Below are 13,000 nucleotides of genomic sequence, written 5' to 3' on the forward strand. Positions count from 1 at the left end.
TGTCTATCGGAGTTGTGGTGCTCATCATTGCGGCATTCATGCTGCTGATATACAAATTTTGCCCGTGTTATGCAGGTAGGGCTTTCCTTTAGTGATCAAACAACGCAGAAGTGATGTCAGGCTTGCCGTCCATATGAGAAGAATCGGAAACGAGCCAAATTATCAGTGGCATCCTGAAAGAGAAAAGCTCTCGATCGGCATCCTTCTGTCGACCACTACATACGACGAGCAAAATTATGATTCACTCTGAGTGAATGTATGAATGTTGCAGGCTGCTCAGGTTCCTCAATGCGAGGATGTTCGATAATCGGAAGCACAAATAGGATAGGCCATCAGCACTTACAACGTTCTGCTAGAAGGCCTTAGCAGCCAGGGCAAACTTACGAACTTAGGAGAGAGTTGGAGGTCACTCTACTAATGGTGAAATTCAGTGCTAACCTCCAACTCTTGTTTATTTGGCTAAAACGAGCACTGGACTCTTTTTGGAGAACCTTGCCAATGATTGTCATACCAGAAGGAAGGGTCTCGAACTTACAACAGTGCCGCAGGATAGAATTCTGACAGGATCATACAGCTGATTGATGAGAACGACAGTCGGACCAGCGAATACGTTACAGAGCATCGTTAGAGAACGAACCGGAGCATCTAGGACTGCTCAACACACGCAGCGTCACATCGACCGCCGTTGCCTCTCTCACCGGCTGCTGCCGCTGGCAATTGCAGTGGCCTTCAGTGCCGCTCGCCTCTCTCTGATCTTAGCCAAAGCACTATTCTTCGACACTGGCCTCCGCGCAGTCGAGGAGTTCGGAAACACCTGACTACAGTTAACATCAGGGACAGACCGTCAAAGGGATAGGTCTACATCTGCAGATCATGCCCAACTCACCGGTTCCACCACAACAGAAGTTCGTTGACTTCTTCTTGCTCATCAACATCTTCAAACAAATCAAGAATCGAATTGTAAAAACGCTCGGAGTCGGTGGCTGTGTCTGTCCTGGAAAATACGGGAGATGAAGACAAAGCGAATCGAACCTGTCGCGAAAACAGTGAGAAACACGTCCGAACAAGAGGTGCTCATACCTGAGTGGCAACATAACCAACGGAGGCTGGGGTAACTTTAGTCATTCCATGTATACGCGCATTACCAGCTCGAGTAGCTTTCGGTTCTCTCTCGACAGAACTAGGTGACGTGAAGATATGTTTGTACGCCTAATGCGTGTTAGTGTTCGACTCTATCTGGACGTGGTATGATATAACTTACCGAAACGAGAAGGCCGCTACGAAAAAGACCATTCCACGGGTCTTCCGCATCGTATATCGAGTTACGGTACAAGAAAATGGGCCATTGGTCACCGGAGATCACCGTTTCCCCATCTCGCAACAGCTGCTTAGTCCTACAATTGTTCGTGAGTGAAATATGAATCCACATCAGAGGAAGAACTAACTCGTCGTTGGACCAGTCCATACCGGCTGGACATAACAAAGATCCAGTACGCTCGTGGTGGAATCCACGATCCACTTTCACATTACGTGAGAGCGGTGGATAAAGAGACTGACCCTTCGGAGTGATCCAATCCAGGATGGCGCCCTTCAGGCTTTTCGTGTCGTCGGACCTCGCACTAGCAGCACCTTTCTGTATCTGAGACCTATGAATATCCAAGCCCATCCAAAGAGATCCTGTTACGAACCAGACTTGCAACTACTGCCACTTCTTCTTCAGAGCCATTCATTAGGCGTTCTTCGAGACCTGGAATCATTTGAAGGAGCGTGACAAAAATTTTGTGCTCTCTTCTTTCTCTAGAGCTCTCATCGGCATCGAAGGAGGTTGAAACTGAGAAGTAATGTGACGAACTCGTTGGTGAACATATCCTCAGGTTGCTCTGCAAGTTCACTCATACGAAGAAGACCGTTAGTGATAAGTGCTTGCACATTTGTGAGTGTGTGCACAGTCCTGCCGAAATGGCGCCCATGGTGCACAAGAGGATCCGAAAGGCAACTGTTCGGGCATAGATAATTTTCATTCGTTGTACATCAGCAGAAACATCAGGTATTTTGCACGGCGCACGCACGCTTTTTTCCTCGGACCCATGTGAAGGGCATTTTCTCTTTCTCGTTGCCGAGTGGATGGGTCATGATCATCTGCCATGGTTTCCGAACGCGAGGGTAGACTGAGAGAAGGAGGTAGTATGCGTCTAACTTAGGGCCTGTGCGACAACGCTGGCCTCTATATTGTACCGGTGGCATTTCTGGCTAATACCCATGGAAGCTCCCGATGCCTCTAGTTCACTTTGTTGCGAAGCCGCGTGCCGTCATGCGCCGAGTAAACTAGTGACGTATGACTGTAATCAGTGCTTATTTCGAACTTAATGCTGCATCGTAACCACACGAGGTGACCGAGGGACTACTATACCGTTTGGATCAAAGCGACCGCGTCAGAGGTGAGAAGCGTTAGAAAAGTTTACAGTGGCGCGTTTACCGCATATCACAGAGTCGCGATCGCCGTACCGACCTTGATAACATCTGGTACGCACAGATGACAACGAGTTGACAGGCGAAGGAGAGAACCAATGAATCGGCACTGTCCTGCAATGAGTAAAACTGACTGCGGCTAGAGGGACCAGATAGTACATGTTGCTGCGAGAACTAGTGGCATAGGTCTTTCCAGACCCTGATACTGCGGTGCCGTGTCAGGGCTGGGTGCTTTACTCGGCTAAGCACGACTGGGATCAATCCGTCCGGACCTACGGCGAAGCTTCAGAGAGTATCGTCACGAGCTTGGCTTGGGAACAAAAACGCTGAAGCGCATCGCAGAGGCTACGGATTGATCGAGGTGTTTTCGAGCGCTGGAAGCGTCTACAAGGACCAGATGCGTCTACATGGGCTGAAAGTGTCTGGTATCCATAACGCAATGTCGCATTCACCGACGCTGTGTCGCAAGTTGAAGGAGACGCCTTCCGGCCAATCGCAGCCAGCGCACATAAAAGCTGGGGGAGAACTTGTTCTCCAGCCACAAACGTCCCCTCTTCGACCGCCGTTACTACCATGCCTGTCGAAAGATCTGACCCTAGAATCCGAAGGTACCTCCACCGTATTCGGATCTCAGCGAACGCTGTTTACGAGTATGACTGCGACAAGGGTGGCTTACGTGTGTGGTATTGGTGAGACGACTCCGCGTCCTGATGCATGGCTTCGCTGAAACCAGACCATACCATACCAGGCCTGTCAACAGTGAAGGTGAACGTGTAACACCCTCGGACTTGGATGAACATCGCAAGTCCCACCGCATCCATAATCCCTGCTGTCTATGCCCGTTGATAGCAGATGGACGCGAGGCCGTTGAAGCAGCAATCTTCGTCCCGCTCCGTGGGCGCGCAACAGGTGAATATGTAGCTGCGTGTGCAAAAAGCAGCTGTGGATACTATGGTGAATATACAGCTTGATTTCCAATACTAAAGGCGATACTTAATAGCTGCAAACCAGTCCACTTGGAGCGGATCTATGCTAAGACTGGGCTTCCTGTACGCTGCTATCCTCCAAGGGGTGAGTTGGAAAGGTTCGGGCCTACGAAGCATGAAATACTCACCATACAATGTCTAGACGAGCTTGAACCTGTCCCTGCACCAGTCGAAATACACGCCAACGTACAGATTGAAGGTGAGTAAGCGATCAACCTTCGTCGAGTCGCAGAGCTGACTCCAGAATGAGAGCGCCGTATTGCGGACGCGCCCCAGCGGACGCGAGGGCAATCCCATACCGAGGCGCTAGTCCAGCTCTTGCGCCTGAACTCCTCCGTTCGTCCCGGACTCGAGCAGGCTGATTTTGAGGCGCTCTTCTTGAAATGCACCTGCGGTTTGATCATGATGCGGATGGCATTCTGCTACCACGAGTGTGCTGTACAGAAACATGCACATCAGGAGATAGCAGTGCAAGAAGTTATCGATCTTACTATCGATGACTCCGACGAGGATGCATAATAGATATCGTACCGATGCGTTGACGACTCAATGCGGGATGACTGTGAATAACTGTATCAGGAGCTGCACGGAACCTAATCAATACCGCCCAAAAAGTGAATTTTGGGTGCTCACCGTTGACCGCCACTCAGTTACGCCACAGACTCTGTTTCCACGCACTGCGCAGCTGAACCTTGGCCTCGAAGCTTTGCGTGAGGTCCTGACCCTCAGGTGGCTGGAGCTTAGCAAAGTTACCTGGAAGCAGTTCTGCGAAGATGTCCCCGAAGTCTCTGCGATGTATCCGATGAGCTGTCGATGGCAACGACCCGAAAAGGTGAGCGCGCGGTGACGCTCGGCTAACCAACAGAGGCGCTAAAGACTAAAGTAATCGAACGGCAACTGCCGGCAAGGATTCGCGTGGCGTGATCGAATCGTAATCTAGATGCTTAATGTGCAAAGGTACAAGTAGGAAAGAATTATGGAGATCGACACAGTCAATTTATTCTCAATCATGCGCGCACATGATTAAATTTCAGTTCACAAAATTTTCCAAAAAATGCAGCGCTCTTCTTCACTTCACTTCCTCACAAACGTCTCGAGCCGCCACTGGTAGAGGGATGAGAGCTCTCCCTTTAATCTAAAAACGCGTCAGCTGGCTCCGGCGAGCTCTAGAGAAAACTCACATGCGTATATGGTCGGGTCGTAGTTGTGAAGAGTGCGGCTGCACTGTGTCACCAACCTGAAGCCCTTTTGGAAACTGAGAAGCGTTACCTTATGCCATGTAAACGCCCTCCCGGGAATTGTGCTGGGCGGACGAAACTTGTGAAGGGAGCCTTTTGCGGCTTCGACATTGAAATTTATGGACTCAAATGCCTGCGCAATACAGGCTAAATGCAACACAGAGCGGACTCAAAAGCAAGCATACCGATACTAGCTCACGCCATCCGACGGATCCCTGAGCTTTAAATATGTTTTTGAAAGTCTGCAAGGTGAATTCAGAGGGTACTGAGTCCATAGACATTCAACTTACTGCGTAATGCCGCCCGCTCACTATTATTGTTCGATTCATGATCGATGGGTCGTAGATGAGAGAGGAGAAGAATCGAGTAGCAAGTAGAGGATAGGGAATGGACGCTGTACGTTCGGTGAGCGTAGACGGCCAGAGCCAAAGTCCGCCGCGCGAGAAGTCTCAGCTCAGCTACCTGCGGCACACTTGCAAAAGGGTAACTTTCCCAGTGTCACATCGCAGAGACAACTTTCGTGGTATGTTGGACCAAGTTAGCCCACTAAATTGCTTTTATCCATTCACAAATTGATGTTCAGGCCCTGCATCTTATAGCCATGAACTCTATGAATTCCTACAGCGGTGTAAGGGGCCCTGTATTGTTTCAGTCAGATCTCTATAAGTAGCCATCAAAGGTTTAAAAACTCGCCATATAGGGCTGCGTAGCTTTGGGGATAATACGCCGTATACCCCGGGTGGTACATAAAGGGCACGTTATTCCTGGCGCGAGGGCTGTTGGCGTAGTTCAATACCGCACGATATTCGATATCAGGAACCCCAAGAGGAGGCCACAGGTTGCTCTGGCGATGCCAAAGCAGCTCTGTACGCTGTCGACACTGGAGGCAGCCCATCTAACACGAAATCTAGATGGCATTGACAAGCTGCAGCTGTAATTAGTATGAAAGTACTGATAGGGACTCGACCCGCCAATTCTCGAAGGCAAGAAGTCCCAAAGTGGGAATGCCGACGAAATCGGCTACCAGCCCCTGGAAAGTGATCTCGTAGCTAGACCATGGCGGGATAGAAGGCTGTATGATGCTAGGATAAAATGCTATAGAGAATGAGAGGTGGGTGGGTAGAAAGGGACGCGACCGGAACGGGAAGGGGCGGCAGAAGGGCTCAAGTGAAGGAAGCAGGTGAGACCCGCGGAACCGACGCCACTTGTAAAGTCGGCGCAAAAGTCAACTTTTGGTTAGCCCCATTTAGCCACCCATCTTCTTAATTAAGGAGGTCCTCTTTCTTATTTGGGCAATTAAAGCCAATAATGGGCCCTTATTTTTCCTTAATCAAGGAAATAACACCAGTAAGCAAAAGTTGACGTAACCGGCGTCAATTGTCCGGCTCGCAGGCGCCCATTGAGGGTTTCAACAGCTAGCCTGTGAACGAGCTGGGCGAAGTCCTGGAATGGGGCCAAAACAACGACAGCATAGATCCGGCACGAGCATTGCCCAATGGTCTGCCCCAGCATACTCAGTTGCGTAGTCATTCCGGGGAGTGAAGCGCGCGCGATCACTGCACGCGCCAAAACATGTCAACAACGCGTCAACAAAGAGGACGCGTCAACAGCGCACAACAAAATTTTATGGTGGCCGGTTTGCCTTAAATTCACCACCCTTCGCTTGCTCTCTCTCTAACTTTCACCCCCGCGCGGCCCCGCCACTGCGATTGTCCGCCCCCGTCTTGGCGTCTTCTCGTTCGGTATGTCCGTCTCCTCTCGGGGACTGTGCTATCCAATGGGTTCGAAGGAGACCTATATCGCCCACTGGATGGCGCAGTTTCTACCATTCATATCCGCCGCTAGCACAGAGTCTGCGCGGACGGCAGGCTGCACGAGTTCGAAGGAGACCTGTATCGCTCGTGCTGCCTGCGGCCTGCTTTCTGCCGGCTGCTTTCTGCGAAGGCCTGTTGTTCGACCCGCGCGGGGGCTGATACTGTGCGCCACAGAGAAAAGTGTCGCCAGCATGTCTTTGGTGGTAAGCCTGCTTGCTTGCTGGCAGTTTCTCCCTACTGACCCCCTTCCATAGGCCGGCTTGGACTACCGTGGGAAAGCCTCCATGAGAGAGCGCCTGGAGGCGGTCTGGGGGGCGGAAGGGGGCAGGGGTGAAGGCCCGGACCACGCCACTCCCGCCGTTGCTCTGCAGGGCCCGAACAGGTATGCCCTGTTCACTTTCCATCTCAATGCGGCACTACTGACCTTGGTTGCAGCCCGAGCGACAGCTCCAACGGGGGCTCTCGTCCACGGGATATATCGAACACCGCACCTGCCTTGTGCGACTTCGTGCAGGCGGAAGCCGCTCTCCAAGTTTGCGCTGAGGGCCTGGGCCCTGGTCGCAATGCGCGCCGTCAATACTACTTTGAGAAGAGGACGGCCGCTCGCGCCACCGCTCGTGCCAAAAAAAAGAAGGCCAGTGCAATGCACGTCCAGAGCACGGCCTCTCTTTCCCAGCGGAAGATGCCCGGGGGTTACATCGGCAGTCGCATCAAATCCGAGCGCCCACCCCGGCGAGAAATCATCGGGTGTGCTAATGGGTGAGCGTGCACTCTAGCGCCCTTTGGTGAAACCGAGCTCACATCTGAGGCAGAGCGGCTGCGTACATCTGTGACTCAGAAGGGAGGCTCGTCATCTACAGGTCGTTCGCAGGGCCAGCCACTGTCCGCGCCAACTCTGCGGCTATGGCTGCTGTAGAGTACCTGCAACACAGTGGCGTCAAGCCGACATATTCCGGCTCCACTCGAGGAAACTTCCTGCAGTATTATTTTACTTTGCATCGGGACAATCAGGTGGTGAGCACTTTCCTTTGTGGGCGTGAGCTTCCTGTAACTGACCATAGCGAGACAGAGGCCACGCATGTCTCTCTACTACTTAAAACACATCGACGTTGTGCGCGAGCTCGGGAATCTCCTCAAGCCAGTGGTCGCCCTCATAAACGGTGAGTTTGAATGCCACTGCCGTATGCATGGCCTAATGCGCAGGCCGTTCCAGGTATCTTCAAGTCTCGATTTCCCGACCTATATGCCCATTACGCCGCCACTCTCGACTACGTTCTGGAAAAGGATGCAGGCCTGGAGGCCCTGTTCTACCCATTTGCATCATTTGCGCTCAACGCCGGCATCGTAGTCACCTTGCCCCACCTCGACTCCACCAACTACGGTCCCGGCTTGTGCTGCATCATGCCGTATGGAACATTTGACCCTGCGCAAGATTGTCGAATTGGCATCGCCGAGCTTGGCTATGAGATCGAGGTAGGCCCCGGAGTGCCTGTGTTCATTCCATCGGCGATGTTTACCCACTACAACACCATCCTGATCTCCAAGGGGATGCGAGGGTCTCTTGTGTTTTGGACTGGCGGCTCAATATTCCAGTGGGTTGAGCTAGGTGGCAAAATGGTTTCTGAGCTTTCTGGTCCTGAGCATGAGGTGTATATCAAAGGCCTTGCTGCTCGAATTTTGGCCGGTCTTGCTCGGTTCCCTATGCACATGTAGCGGCACGGCGTACATTAGAAAGGTTTTAAAACGTTTGCGTGGCGACAGAATTAATAAACAGCCCTCTGCCTACTTATAACTTGTGTGTTGAACATAGAACGGTGCCGCTATAGCCAGCCCGTCCTCACCTCTTGCGCACTACCCTCGCCCCTTGTCCTCCAACGGCCCCAAGACATTGCTCTTTAACCAACAATAGCGCCAACTGTGCCGTGGCTCCGTTCTGCCAATCCTGGACTAATTTTGGAATCTGAGGTCGCAGCGTGAAGAAATCTTCCACGGTAATGTTGACCGAGCCATCAGCATGTCACAGTAAGAGAGCAAAGCGATTATACTACTCATTAATTGCGCTCGGAGGGAGGAGTGGGTGGGCGGAGAGCGGGTGGGTGGAGAGCGGGTGAGGGGGTTAGAGATGAAGGGGGTGGAATACGTGGAGTATATGTGACGAGCAGGCACTGCGCGTTTGCTCGTTCAGAGCCCACAAGAAGCACCGGCTAAGCGTGGAGTTCAACTAGACGTAGTGGCCTCTACTCGCCTTCTATCGCGATCGTTCCACCAATTAAGGAAACTGTAGAGATCTCACTCGGGCATGGCCCTGGCATCACTCTACATCGCCTGTCTTCGCCTGTTACGACGCCGTCCGGACATCTTTGAGGCGCCGCTTGGTTCTAGAAGGCATATTGGTTCTTACATTCGTCTTTGGGGAGTTGGTAAGCATATGGTTCTCATTGCGAGTCGCTTGGTCACTCACCTGCATAATCGACACACATGTAGCTGATCGGTGTCTCCCCGCTCGGTTCTGATACAAACAGGACAGAGCAGTTGAGCCGAAGTCAAAATGACCGTGACTAACGGCCACATCCTATTTTCTGAGGTAAAAAATTTGCCAGTATTACACGTTACAGATTCTAAGGCTCGACGTGGGCACTGCCATGCGGTGTCTTCTCACACACACAGCATCGCAAGTGCATGCTGTAATGTTTCTCTTCTGAGACCCTCAGCAAACTACAGCCATCTGTCAGCCTTCGCGATATCATTTGTTTAACTGGCGTTCTCGAACGTCCCGCAGGCGCAAGGCAGTGATGCTCGTACCCCATGATCCGGACGCCAGGCATTTTTGACCCCATAGACACCGTGTGCTGTTTGAATTGTCTACTTTTAACCCCAGAGGTTCTGGTGCCGGGTAAGCCCTTGTGTTCTATGAATGGGAAATGAGCCCATGCGTAGCTGACGATCGTGTCCGCCAACCACCCTCCCGTCTTCCACGGTCGGTTCACGAGTGTCATCGTAACATTGTCTCGATTTTTGGAAGCGGCATGCGTGGCCAAACCTGCATTCGCGGTGATGTTCGCTTTTGGGCAACTCGCAACAAGACGCCGCCGGTGCCTCCTGGTATATATGGCGCAGGTGAGATCCTCTTCCGAGCCATCCTCTTTCCACAATGGACCCCACTGCAGTTGATTGGGCGTCGATACTCGACCAAGCTAGAGGTCACTTCAATCTGCCACATCCTCGCAAGTATTTTCCGTTTCAAATGTTTGTATATTATTACTGACGATGCTCTGTCAGTGGGGCATATGGCACAGGCTTTGCACGTCAACCCCGAGCACCTCGCTCTCCACCCGGCTAATCAAGAGCCCGACATTTCCTCTGCGGTATCGTACTCTGCTACAGAGTTTTCGGCTGCTCTTGGCCCGGGAGCTGCCGCTGGTGCCTCTCCTTTTGGGGCTGCCGGCGCCCTTGCTGGAGCTGGTGGCGTCCCTGGCACCCTGCCGGGCGTCCTCACACAGGGGCCTGCTTTCGCTGTCGCCCCGATTATGGCTCAGGGAAACTACCCCGGGGTGCTATTGCAAGTCATTTCGACCGCACAACCGGCATCGAGCGAGCTTCAGCCCATGGTGCCCACGGGTTTGCCCGACCTCACGATCGGCCAACACTTCCCGCAGGGAGTAAACCCTGTTGCAGTAGGCTCTGTCTATTTCCAGCCACTCGGGCCTAATGAATCGCTGCTGTTCACCCCCTCACCTGGTCCGGTGTTGGACCAGCCGACCAGGATGTCCCAGCTAGAGGACTGGGCCCCCGTTTTGCACGGGGTTGCATATGAGGCTCGCGACGTGTTACTTGGGACCATCTTCGCTGATGACAATAGCGATCCCTTTGCAACCGGTCCCCCTGTACGCTCGACTGCACGCGAGACGTTTCTTGACATTAGGGCGCGCTTCGAGGATCAGGAGTTGCGGAAGAGGAACCCGTTATCACGCCGCCTTCCCGAACAGTGTAGGTGCATTAGTTAGTGATACAAATTTCTTGCTAATGTATTAAAGGAACTCCAGATTGGGCATCCGATGACATAGTGACCCTCGTAAGCCTATTCCACTGCACCTCTGCTAGTACTTATTTACCTTCGCAGATAGCAGACTCCCTCGGCAACTTCAGGTCTCGGCTGAAGGATCTCGCACAGAAACTCATCGACATCGACCCTATCAACGACCGCAACCCTCTCCCCGTACAGATGTATAAAAGTTATTATCTGCACGCTCCCGACATCAACGCGGACAGTGATGGGCCTGCACCTCCATCCCTCGTTCGCCAAAGAGCCATAACTTTGAGGGAGCACGAATTATTCATGCACCGTGGCACCGCACTACCGAACGTGAGATGGCACCTTATTCGATGAGGATACAGGCTAACGGCAGGGTGTAGGGCCGATTCCAACACGACTATAGCAACCCGGTGCTATTCCGCTTGGTAGAGAGAGCATTCTATGAGGGAAACACCTTCGGCGGCCAACATTCCCTCGCCCGGGCAATTGATGCAATATATCGAAAGTACTTCCCGAACGTCCCGGACGAGGAAGTACCTTTCCGCACATCCATCCCGATCACCGCCATCGCCCTATGCGTCACTGTAGTGAGTTAACGCCTTCATTTCGTATGATTTGACTTCTGATTTAGAAATAAAGATTGCGAACGTGCTTGATCAACGTTGCGAAACCGGCTTCTTCGACCGCATCCGCTTTCACCGCGATAGATACCGCACATTATTTACGGACATTCGCAACGAGCTCTATCTGGCGCTGCAGGACCCAGCGTTCGGCCCTGTTTATCATGATTTTTTGAGGCAGCATGCTGAGTCGTAAGCCCGTTCCTCCTGCACCAGGGCTATTGGTATTAAACAAATGTTTTTGCAGGTTCCTTCGAGGCCGCCTGTTGCCAGTACCGGGCGTTGACGAGGGGCTGTAAACATGTTCGTTCCGGTTTGCCTCTCTGTCCTCATGCGGTGTACGTTAGTCATGGCGGGCCTCTCGTGTTGTTGAACGTGTACAATGTATCCATGCGATGAATGTTATTTTGGACGCAATACAATGTGAACGGGTTACGACAAGTCACTTGAACTAGACTGACGCCAGGTGGCGGAGCAGTCGCCACTGGAAGCCTGGATTTGTAAGTGGCATTCGCCGGCGTCTGAGCAAGGCCAAAGCCCTCCAAAACTCCGAGGCCGTACGTTCGCATAAAAACCCGCTGCTCACTGCTTCCTCCCTACCTTGCGTCCCAGTGCAGGTTGCTCACATTTCTGTACATAATTTCTGTTTTCGTCTGACCTGAGTGTTCGCTAAGCTTATCGTGATGACATCTGCGCCTAGAGAGCCCTCCCGCATACCCACTGCCGTCCGCAAGTTGCTTTCCTCGATGTCGCGCTCTCAGCCCACGCCGACATTTTCACCCACTTTCACCTCATTCGTTTCCTCAGTTCCACAATCTAACACCCACACCGCCAGTCACGAGCTAGTTCCCTCTGCAGCGAGTGCCAAACTGGTCCCTGAAATTGCGCCGACGAGCACACGTGGCTTGGAGAGTAACATGCACTACCCCACCAAAGGCAGCGTTGCACCCGCTGTCCCATCGTATGATGCGGTACGAAGACTTCACTAATGGCACTATATGGCATACGCTGAGCATATCATTAGACCCCGATTATCCGTGAATTAATGTCTACAAGGGGCTTCCCAGAGAGGGCAGATGACGCGGAGTGCCTCCTGGCCCTTGTTCGCAGGGCGCGGGACCATCAGAGCCACTTGAAGAGCGCCATGGAGGATGCCGTTCGGTGCAGTCTCATACAACTGCACCTGTATCAGGCGGAGTTGAAGAGAGTGCGAAGACAATTGGTGGAGGCAGAGAGGGGTGTCGGAGAAGTTCGCGCCTGGATCCGCGACAGAGGCATTCCAGTTGGTGTGGCTCTGACGCAGGCAGGTATCACGGATGAGATCGAGGAAGACCTTAGCGATGATGATAGGAGCGCGTTCTAGTTTCTTTCACCGAGTCCTTACCCTCTGTTGACCCTCAACTTCAGCTCGTTTATTACCGATACCTCTGATTGTTTCGATACAGGACATATGACTGATTCATGTAACTATACAAGCGTTGCGAGCGAACTGGACGCACCTGTGGCTACCTCTGAGAACCTGACGAATCCCGTGGGAACCGCCCCAGAGGTGTGGCACTCAACCAGAGAACTTCAGCAGGCAAGTGAATGACGGGTCTCATAAAAGGTCTGGATACGGGGTAAGAAAGTCAATCGTTGTTTATCCCATCGTTCGCAGCTGTTTGATCATGTCCTCAGAGTCAGACATTCGAGTTACAAAACCCTCTTTCTCCACTGGGGCACACAAGAGACGGAAAGGAGACTCCTCTGAGGAAGAGGACAGTGGAGGTTCAGCAACATGATTTGTTCTCGTTCATTCATTTCGCTGATTAATACAGTTGGTGGCGTCATCCAGTTTCAA

At 52.3% G+C, this 13,000-nt stretch overlaps 3 protein-coding genes across 3 annotated transcripts; 2 read left to right on the forward strand and 1 right to left on the reverse strand.

The window, feature by feature from the left end:
* Positions 1–694: 694 nt before the first annotated feature.
* Positions 695–1,757, reverse strand: SCP_0116230 (hypothetical protein; the record flags this gene model as incomplete). The annotated part of the gene is made up of 6 exons (XM_027753844.1): positions 695–818; positions 887–1,032; positions 1,081–1,209; positions 1,262–1,394; positions 1,446–1,639; positions 1,689–1,757. The coding sequence occupies 6 exons, from the start codon at positions 1,755–1,757 to the stop codon at positions 695–697; spliced, it is 795 nt and encodes a 264-aa protein (XP_027609645.1).
* Positions 1,758–6,698: 4,941 nt separating this feature from the next.
* SCP_0116240 (hypothetical protein) lies at positions 6,699–8,220 on the forward strand (the record flags this gene model as incomplete). The annotated part of the gene is made up of 6 exons (XM_027753845.1): positions 6,699–6,710; positions 6,762–6,889; positions 6,943–7,266; positions 7,320–7,521; positions 7,577–7,667; positions 7,721–8,220. 6 exons carry the CDS (start codon positions 6,699–6,701, stop codon positions 8,218–8,220), a joined length of 1,257 nt encoding a protein of 418 aa, XP_027609646.1.
* Positions 8,221–9,794: 1,574 nt separating this feature from the next.
* SCP_0116250 (hypothetical protein) lies at positions 9,795–12,523 on the forward strand (the record flags this gene model as incomplete). Its single annotated transcript, XM_027753846.1, has 7 exons — positions 9,795–10,494; positions 10,551–10,579; positions 10,628–10,870; positions 10,921–11,127; positions 11,180–11,352; positions 11,861–12,131; positions 12,185–12,523. The coding sequence occupies 7 exons, from the start codon at positions 9,795–9,797 to the stop codon at positions 12,521–12,523; spliced, it is 1,962 nt and encodes a 653-aa protein (XP_027609647.1).
* Between the last annotated feature and the right edge of the window lie 477 nt (positions 12,524–13,000).

This window comes from Sparassis crispa (assembly GCF_003851025.1).
Source record: "Sparassis crispa DNA, contig_000000F, whole genome shotgun sequence".
Lineage (NCBI taxonomy): Eukaryota > Fungi > Basidiomycota > Agaricomycetes > Polyporales > Sparassidaceae > Sparassis > Sparassis crispa.